This window comes from Morone saxatilis, unplaced genomic scaffold (assembly GCF_004916995.1).
Source record: "Morone saxatilis isolate NCDOM2014 unplaced genomic scaffold, NCSU_SB_2.0 Contig18, whole genome shotgun sequence".
Classification (NCBI taxonomy): domain Eukaryota; kingdom Metazoa; phylum Chordata; class Actinopteri; family Moronidae; genus Morone; species Morone saxatilis.
This window is the reverse complement of record NW_023339740.1, coordinates 11,996,723-12,005,443: the sequence shown is the minus strand read 5'-3', so window position 1 is coordinate 12,005,443 and position 8,721 is coordinate 11,996,723. Positions and strand designations below refer to the sequence as shown.

At 40.6% G+C, this 8,721-nt stretch overlaps 2 protein-coding genes across 2 annotated transcripts in view; both read right to left on the bottom strand.

Moving 5' to 3' along the window:
• Positions 1-1,210: 1,210 nt before the first annotated feature.
• LOC118328641 (neuritin-like) lies at positions 1,211-4,155 on the bottom strand. Its single transcript, XM_035662485.1, has 3 exons — positions 3,898-4,155; positions 2,842-2,995; positions 1,211-2,104 (listed from the first exon to the last, which is right to left on the bottom strand). The coding sequence occupies exons 1-3, from the start codon at positions 3,947-3,949 to the stop codon at positions 1,870-1,872; spliced, it is 441 nt and encodes a 146-aa protein (XP_035518378.1). The 5' UTR covers positions 3,950-4,155; the 3' UTR covers positions 1,211-1,869.
• A 741-nt stretch (positions 4,156-4,896) lies between these two features.
• The window catches only part of LOC118328638 (translocon-associated protein subunit alpha-like), a 7,077-nt gene continuing 3,252 nt past the window's right edge, over positions 4,897-8,721 (bottom strand). Inside the window, exons 3-9 of the mRNA XM_035662478.1 lie at positions 8,491-8,584; positions 8,256-8,383; positions 7,813-7,947; positions 7,300-7,376; positions 6,554-6,632; positions 5,990-6,083; positions 4,897-5,874 (exon numbers count right to left, since the gene is read on the bottom strand). Coding sequence (XP_035518371.1) covers positions 5,810-5,874; positions 5,990-6,083; positions 6,554-6,632; positions 7,300-7,376; positions 7,813-7,947; positions 8,256-8,383; positions 8,491-8,584 — 672 coding nt within the window. The 3' untranslated portion in view covers positions 4,897-5,809. The remainder of the gene's footprint in view (positions 5,875-5,989; positions 6,084-6,553; positions 6,633-7,299; positions 7,377-7,812; positions 7,948-8,255; positions 8,384-8,490; positions 8,585-8,721) is intronic.

Here is an 8,721-nt window from a genome sequence, read left to right as displayed (position 1 = left end):
GTTTGATACAAAAGACAATTTTATGGATATTTTACAAAATTAAACCCTTTTTTTTTGTATTTACAACAGGCAGTTAATTTTGCTATTGCATAATATTATGCTTCATTAGAGATTAATTATAGGCATTTAATGGTAAAGTAAAATACTGTGTGGTTTTTGAGTACCCAGGCATTAAAATAGCGACTATTCAGAGAAATTCTCATTATTACCTTGGGATTCATGGATTTATACAGATTTCCTTCTGTTGAATATCTGGATCTGGTCTATCTGTGTTACTGTATCACATTTCTGTAATATTGTCTTGATTGCAAAGATGAGGCATTTTCGCACAAGGTGTGAACAGAAATGGGTTTGTGAAACAACACTGAGCATTCCACACTTTCAGATTTTCTTATTTACACACAAACATCAACAGGTTCAGAAGTTTGATTCGAGCTTAAGACTGAACCAACGCGAGGGCGGAGGCTTGTGAGAGAGTATGAGAGGAGCTGGAGAGGTGAGCGTGTGACGATTGCCGTGTTCAGATGGTCTGTTTTTGGTGTCTTTTATAGCAGCCGTGCAACATTAACCCACAGTGGGTTGAAGTGTAGGGGGGTGGGGATGGGGGGAGGGGGGCATCAAAAGTTTTATACAAGTGGCTTGATTGTCACTTACACAAACATTTACTAGACTTGGAAACAGATTAAAGGAGCATTTCACCCACAGGACATCTGAACGTTGGTCAGTCGCTAGCTTTAGTGTATTTATGTCTGTCAGATGGATGTTTGGTTTGGTCCAGTTTCAAAGGTTTTGTAATGACAGATTAGCGAAAATATTGCTGTTGTTTTTGGTGAAGTGCTCCTTTAAATGTTTTCTTGTGACGTGAAAGCTAATTACATCATGATGGCTTGGCTGTATTTATACAAACTCACTGGAGATTAAACTTGTTGTTTTGGTCTAACATACGCTATTGTTCTTCATTAAAGGAACTGTTTGACTTTTTAAGATAAAGAGAAGTAGATGTGACAATCGATACCACTCTCATGCCTGTATACTCAATATAAAGCCACAATACAATTAGCTTAGCTTGGCTGAAAGACAAGGGAAAAAAAGGAAACATCCAGCTTGGCTCTGTCTAAAGGTAACATAATCCATCTACCAGCAACTCTAAAGCTCACTTAGATGGTATTTATTAGTGTATATTGATTTAATAACTGTATCAAACAGGTTAAAAAGGATGCTGACTGAGTATTTGTTGGCTGGAAGCAGCCGTAGGAGTGTGTGCTAAGCTAACTGGCTACTGGCAACATCTTCATATTTAGTGTACAGACAAGAGAGTGGCTTATAGATCCTCTTAGCTAACTCTCAAAATGTTGAACAATTTCCATGATAAAACCACGGTACAGGGAGTGGACAGCAAGAACTCCGCTAGTGCGGCTTTAGAAATGGCCTCAGAGTTGAATCTGCAATAACTGCAGTGTTATCTATATTATTCATTGCAGGGCTCTCATATTGGAATGCATTAGATGGTACAGCTGTGTTGTGTCCACTCCTTGTATGTTTGTAACCCAGAGCCACAGGTGTCTGTTCTGATCAGACTCACATTGTATCTGAAATCCCTTAAATACGTTGGCAGAAATGTAATTTTCCCAACAACTCTATCAGTTTCTAGACATAAGGGGGGATAAAGCTGAAGTATCTGAGGAGATTTCAAACATTATTCATCAGAGCAAATATTGATTGGCTTGCCACAGACCTCTGTGGCTCTGTGTCAAAATAATACTTATTTAACATTTGTCTCTCTTAATCCTTGGCTTTAAGTTTGAACACAGTAGGACTAAACCATGGGGCCCCTTCTCACCCCTCCTGCCTCCTCACCCTCACCCCCATCTATACAGAGGACCAGTCGGGTCCAGTCATGATCAGCATGCCCATCACTGGCAGGGTAAGGGCAGCAAAAGGTGAACTTAAGCTAGGAGATGAGCTGGGGCTGCACAGGTCGAACAGACTTCCCTGGAAGCGTATCTTCCTGGAGTCCTGCCTCAGAGTCTCCCAGATGGAGCTGACTTCCTCCTGACAGTCGGACAGCGCTGTGAGGGCACATGTGTGGAAAGCTTCCCAGTGGCTGTGGCAAACAAAGGATCATCAGATCAACGACTGCGTTTGCCATTTTACGCACAGTTCATCCCCCGCTACATCATGCAGACTTGCACTGGCTGTTGTGGATTAATTTACTTGCCAATAATCCATCACTCAGATGGCTACGTTGGCTTCAAGTAAGTCAAACTGAGCTTTAATTACCATGGCAACTGCATCAGAGAGTGAAACAATATCACAGATGATATTGCAAGTGGGCAATTTCCAACAGAAGGCTTACGTGTAAATCTTTGTCTTCAGTACACTGTGCCGGGGTTGTAGGGTGCGTGCAGTAACAATGACAAAAAACGTCCCCGGAATTTCATTACTGCTGCAGCAAAGTCATAAATTATTTAGCACAATGGCTCAGTGTCTCAGCACCATTCATTTCTCTATTCTCCCTCGGAGATTATGGCATCTGCTCTCTTTCTCTCCAGTATTTTGCCATTAGATGCGTTCTTCATACTCTATCCGTCTGTATTATGTCACTCAATCATGCACTATTTCACTCAAAATGAACGGAAATATTGTAAATAGATTGTGTGCACAGTGCTGCAGATCTGTGGTTTTTACTAAAGGTGTTTATTCCAACACCTAGTTTGTCTTTCACTTCTGCTCAGTTAAAATCAGTGATGTTTGGTTCACATAAAAACATACAGACTCTATTGGGGATGTCCCACATGCACAAATGGGTGCTGCATGCTGCTCACACACACTCATTATCACCTGCACACGGCTGCCACTCCCCTCTCACTGGTCACGTTCTCCTGGTAGTTGTCCATGCTCTCTCCCAGCTCCAGGACACAGTCAGAAAAGTCCTTATAAATGTTTTCACACCTCACATCTGCAGCGTCTCCTGACACCATCAGGGGGAGGAATACTGCAAAAACAGACACAGCTGACAGCTTCTGTGACCAGACTTTAGAAACCTCTCTAAACTACATCAATTAAATGGAGTAAGTTTGAAAGATGAATCATGCTGTTGTCCCTGACAGATGCACAAGCAAAATTATTATAATTTATTCATTATAATTTGGTGTTTGTCGTACGTGTGAAATAGTTTTAGTCTGGTGACTCTTTTTATATGATCTCCCCACTTCCAGTAGTATCTTTAAGCACTGCTTATGATCATGTAACTTCTTCTTTTATACGAAAAACACAATATTTCATTCAATTTGTTGTTTCATACATACACATAATTAGCAGGTATTTTTTTAAATTCCTGTTAATCTGTGAATTTAAAGATTTTGCAATCATCTAAACTTCACTTTGGACAGATGTCAGTGGGCGATATAAGCAGATGTTATCACAGAGAATAATCCTGACTACTGCAGCCCATATATTCCTTCTACATGGGGTACAATGCTCTGTTCAGAGGCATTTGCAATTTAAATGATAAAACAATATATTCTGCAGGAGGACAACGCAAAATAAACACAAGTAAAGCTGTAAATATCAGTAAAAGTGGCATTTAAGAGAAATAAATCAATTTGTGGGGTTTTATCTCTGAATGTTGCATGTCCTAAAAGCTTGCACACTATCACCTAAGTATAGACATCCAGCATCCACCGTCGATGGGTGTACTACAAGATGTTGGCCACGGCACAGCTGATAACCATCATGCAACACGGATGGAGATAAATAAAGATCACAGCGGTGACATCTCGGGATGCAGGAAGATTAAGATAAAAATGTAAGGCAGTTTCTTTTTTGTCTCTGTTAAATGAACCCAAAGTGGCTCGCAGCCCAAATAAACCCTCGGAGGAGCTTGAGATGTCTTACCCAAGGCAAACGCAAGAATCCCTCCGATCTTCGTCGACATGAAAAATCCCATATCATCCCATTTCAAGCCAAGCGGAGGGCGCGGGATGCTGCCGAGGCACTCATGGATCGGAATTTTAAAAAAAAAAGCGGCGCTGAGTCACACGGAGCTGCTTAGCTGCCCATCATTACCGTGGGTCGGTGTGTATCAGGCATGAAGCGGCGGTGAACACTTGGGTGTGTATGCACAGTGTTTCCCTGCTCCGGCCGACTGCTGACGTTACCTGCCCCCCGGCGCGCGCTGAGCTCATCTTCCCCCCCTCAGCACCGGACAGCTCCCTCTCTCACCTCTCTGAGGGAGGAACCGCCACGCAACCCCCCTGCAAAACTCACGCAACGCAGGGAGGACTCTGAGGATGTCCCTGCCTGTCCTCGGTCACTTTATCGCACTTTATAGATTTTGAATCTCAGTGTTGTCTCGGTGAAGGAGCTGCAGTGTGCTCTCACGGTGCAGCAGCAGCAATATGGTATTACACAGGGATCATAACCCTGCTGCTCCTGAAGGCTCAGTCCTCTTCATAGCTCAGTGCAAAGACTGGGTGCATGAGGGATGGGAAGAAGAGTATCAAAAGTTCTGCAAACATCCCTGTGGCTCAAAACATGGAATTAGAGCTGCACTGATTAGGCCAATAATTGATTAGTTGATCTGCATGAATAAATCTATTATTTTAAAAGGAAATATATCAAAAATGTGATCGTTACAGCTTCTCAAAACACAACAATGTGCTTCTTTTCCTTCTTTACCAAATGATTATTCAGTTAATGAAGAATATAATGGGAGATTAATAAATTACTAAAATAATCTCTAGTTGCAGCCCTGGATGCTGTCACTCACCATTGTTTTTCACTTTACTGAATCTGTGTTCTGTAGATCTTAAAAACATTACTGCACACAGCACAAACTGTAAAGAGAAGGCAGGATAATAATAATAATTAGGAAACTGAGTTATGGGACAAACATACACTTCGTTCACCCTTTTATTGTTTCTGAAAACATTTTCTCCACAAGTTGTGGCACGCAACCTGAAAGATTGCACCACTGGCGCTTAGTAAAGCATTGCTCCACTGAGACTCTTACAACAGTAAGATGAAAAAAAACAAACAGGTAAATGAACCTGCAGAAACCTCTAGAGAACACAGTTTTTAATGTTTGTTGTAATTGCAGCTGCCGTTGCCCCACTTAAAAAACAATATGTGAAGTTTTACAAACCTCAGGCCATATGCGAATAGATGGTAAAATTAGAGGGAAATCTTTGTTTTAATTGCATCAGTTTCTTGTTAACATTAAGTATTTGCTACTTGACACCGCAAAACAGTTTAGATAAGGCACAATGGTGTTTACATGATTACATACAAATGGTTTGATAATGGTTTCATAAAACCCACTTGATTCTAATAATGCCGACAACCAATCTCTAAATAAAATGTCATTAAACTCTGAAGCAATTATTATGATGACTTCACAGCACTCGTACGGGCAGAGAGTATTCAGCTTTCTTCTGGGGGGCATTTCGTACCACAATCCCTGTGTTTTTCCATAAAAAAAAAAATAGGTAATGACTTACTGGTTTATCGTTTATCACATTTCACACAAACAAATACTGATAAAAAGTCCCTTTAAAAATGAACTGTAGTTCAGTCCTGTTAGTGTCTAAATGGTTGCGCTCCGATCCGAGCAGCAGAGTCCAGGATGCTCTTTGGTTGTGATACCAGCAGGCTGAGATCCATACAAACATCTTAAACACGTTGCTCAGGATGGAAATTGGATTCCAGAAATGTTGATCCATTGGAAATTGCAATTGGGTTACTGTGGCGAGGAAATGAGCTTTAAAAGCCTGATGGACAGTATGATGATGGATGGAAACGGGCAGTTTTATTGATCTGCTCCAGCTGCCCTATTGGTTCGTTTCCGTGGAGATGCTTTAGGTGACGCCTTGTCTGTAAGACAGGATGTAAAGATCAGATATTTCTGTTGAGTAACAGTAATATAAGCAAAATATCACCTCTCAAAACAATTGTTTTGACTATATTATTGCTATAAAAATGAACATACTCATGACATTGAGAGTTTCCTGAGGAATCCAGCTGATGTCCACATCGCTCATTCCCCCGGTGCCCTTCTCTATTTTCACTGGGATTCTCTTTTTCTGCAAAAACAAAGGTTAAAAGACAACAATGACAATGTCAAATTTTTAAACAATTTAATCTATGAGCCTGCTTCAATTTCAGTTATGGAGAGAGATTTTACAGGAATGAGGATGGATGACAGCCCTTAATGCGCACTCTATCACATTTGCTGCTGTTGAATTCACACACAGAGATATATATATATATATAAATAAATGTTTTCTCTGTATTAGATAGGACGGCTGAAGATAGACAGGAAAGGGGGTAGAGAGAGAGAGAGAGAAAGAAAGAGAGAGAAAGAGAGAGAGAGACATGCAGCAGCAAGGACTCAGCCTTTGTACGTGGGGCACCAGCTCTAGTAGGTGAGCTATCATCACACAAATATATCTGATTAGACTTGCATTAGCAGAAGAGGGAATAAGTTATTTTATTTAGACCAAACATATTGTAACATAAAATATAGAACAGCTGATATAAGACAAACACATACCGTCCTCGTCTCCAGGACCTGGTACATCCCAAAGAGCATCAGGACCACCAGGCCAACCAGGAAGATGTACATGAACATTCTGCAGAAAACAAACAGTTAAATGTTGGTATGAAACATTTCTGACCTCTCCTAAACATTCTGCAGTTTACATACTAAATAATGTTAAAATTATATTAGTGCACAAGAATAGCACTATTCAAGCAAATAGCTCCTTCATCAGCAAATATAAGTGCATTTTTTTAGTATAAAGTCCAACAAAATTGGCCCCTTTGTGTCCTAAAAGACCTTCTAGTGACCTGTAACTGCAAAATGTTCGTATCTGTTTAGAGATACAGATTTAAGGATGGAAAACAACATTTCTTTCTCTTGATTAATTTGCCGTTGACGGTTTCTGTATCTTGCACCAGCATCCCAATTCTGACAACTGATCTCTTTGTGCCAATTTCACACCTCCTTTTACAGGTTCTTACATGTGCTGAATTCCACTGGGGGAGCTGGTATTGTGAAGCCGCAGAGAGCTGGAAGTAGCCTTAAGGGACGTGGAAAATAAGTAATAAGTGGGCAAAATAATTACACACAATTTACATACACCTGAGGTGCAAAAATTGGTTTAATACATCCACCCACTACCTACTGTGATTTCTTATTTTAGTGCTACGCTATAGTTTGTGGCCTTCCATTTTAAATAATATGTGCAGTCTGTACGATTGAAGACAAAACATGAAACCAGTAGAAGAAAGCCTTACGTTTCTCCGTCCAGACCCTCTTCTAGCTCAGTGATGGTGACAGTCTGGTTGTAAATGGCAGTCTGGAACACGCTACCCTGAAGAAGAAACATAAAGGAGAAACTAGTAAGCAAGTACCTTGACCTTTCAAGAACTTTGTTAAAAGTATCGGAATGTCAATATGACTCAGCATTTATCACATCATTCATTAACAACACAGAAACAACAGTCAAAGCTCAGCAGGTAGAGAATGACAGAAAGGAGACACCAGTAGTGCCAATTATACCAAAACGGGAAAACAATGCAGCCGTTACATAAACACAAACTGCTTTGCTGACAATGGCTTCTTCAGGTTGTAATTTTCATGAATCATCCAAATTTGAGGTGGGCTGTGAAAAACCTTCCTGTGGAGCATCCTGACAGTCACCGTCTAACATCATCCCACCACATCTATTCTCTGAAAACTGAAGCCAGAACAGACCTCGAGCACCAACCACCAATATTTTTCTAGAAATAATGAAAAACCTTTTTTACCTCAGAGTCGAGATAATTGAGGAGGATAACGAGGCCGAATGGACGGCCTGCCATGGGCTGGGCTGGGATGAAGGAGTACTCGAAGGAGGCCTGAGCCTGGGGTTGCACTACGGTGTTCAGAGGCAAAGCTGTGAACTACACAAAACATACATCATTAAAAACACTGAGATATGTACGGTAAATAGTTTTTGTTCGCTTTTTATGCGTTAAGTGGCAAAAACAGATGGCAAAACATTAGAAAAATGTAGAAATTTGAAATTTGAATATAGGAATCTATGAAATGACATCAAAATCAAATTTAAAAAAAACTAATAATTTAACATACAATTATACAACCACATCACAAAAGCATATTCGTTACTTTGAGACACACAGGTTCAGAGTTTGTTTTTGATCAGGTAGAGCGACGTTTGCCTGTGGTTTCCATTTCAGATCAAACTTACATTCTGAATGTAGAACTGGAAGTCTTGGGGGTAGCGGAAGGAGGCCTCCAGAGACTGGACGGTGAAGTCCTGACCTCCCTTGTTGGTGAAACCCACCAGGAACCTCACGATTTCATTGGCGGGAAACTCTGAATTTGTTACGGACACAAACAAATAATATAGATAATTAAAAACATTAGTACAAATAAAGTAAAGAAAGGAGGTAAAGGAAACCTGAAAATAGAGCCAAACCAACCTTCTCCTGTCATGAAGATGATGGTTGTGTCGGCATCGGGGTGAGACGTTAACAGTTTATCAGCTGCTTCATCCGAATCATCTTCGTCTCCTTCCTGAGGAAGAGGAATGTAACATGGCATTGCTACTTGATCATCTGCATGTAAACCAGGGGTCTCAAAGTTAAACTCTCAACTGGGGCCACTGCTGATATTGTTACCTTATAGGAGGGCCACTTGAACATTCAAATACT

Coding starts and splice junctions, on each gene's coding strand:
- LOC118328641 (XM_035662485.1), bottom strand. CDS start 3,949: ATGGGATTTTTCATGTCGACGAAGATCGGAGGGATTCTTGCGTTTGCC. Junction 2,996..3,897: donor GATTCTTGCGTTTGCCTTGG/GTAAGACATCTC, acceptor CTGTTTTTGCAG/TATTCCTCCCCCTGATGGTG. Junction 2,105..2,841: donor GGAGTGGCAGCCGTGTGCAG/GTGATAATGAGT, acceptor TGTTTGCCACAG/CCACTGGGAAGCTTTCCACA.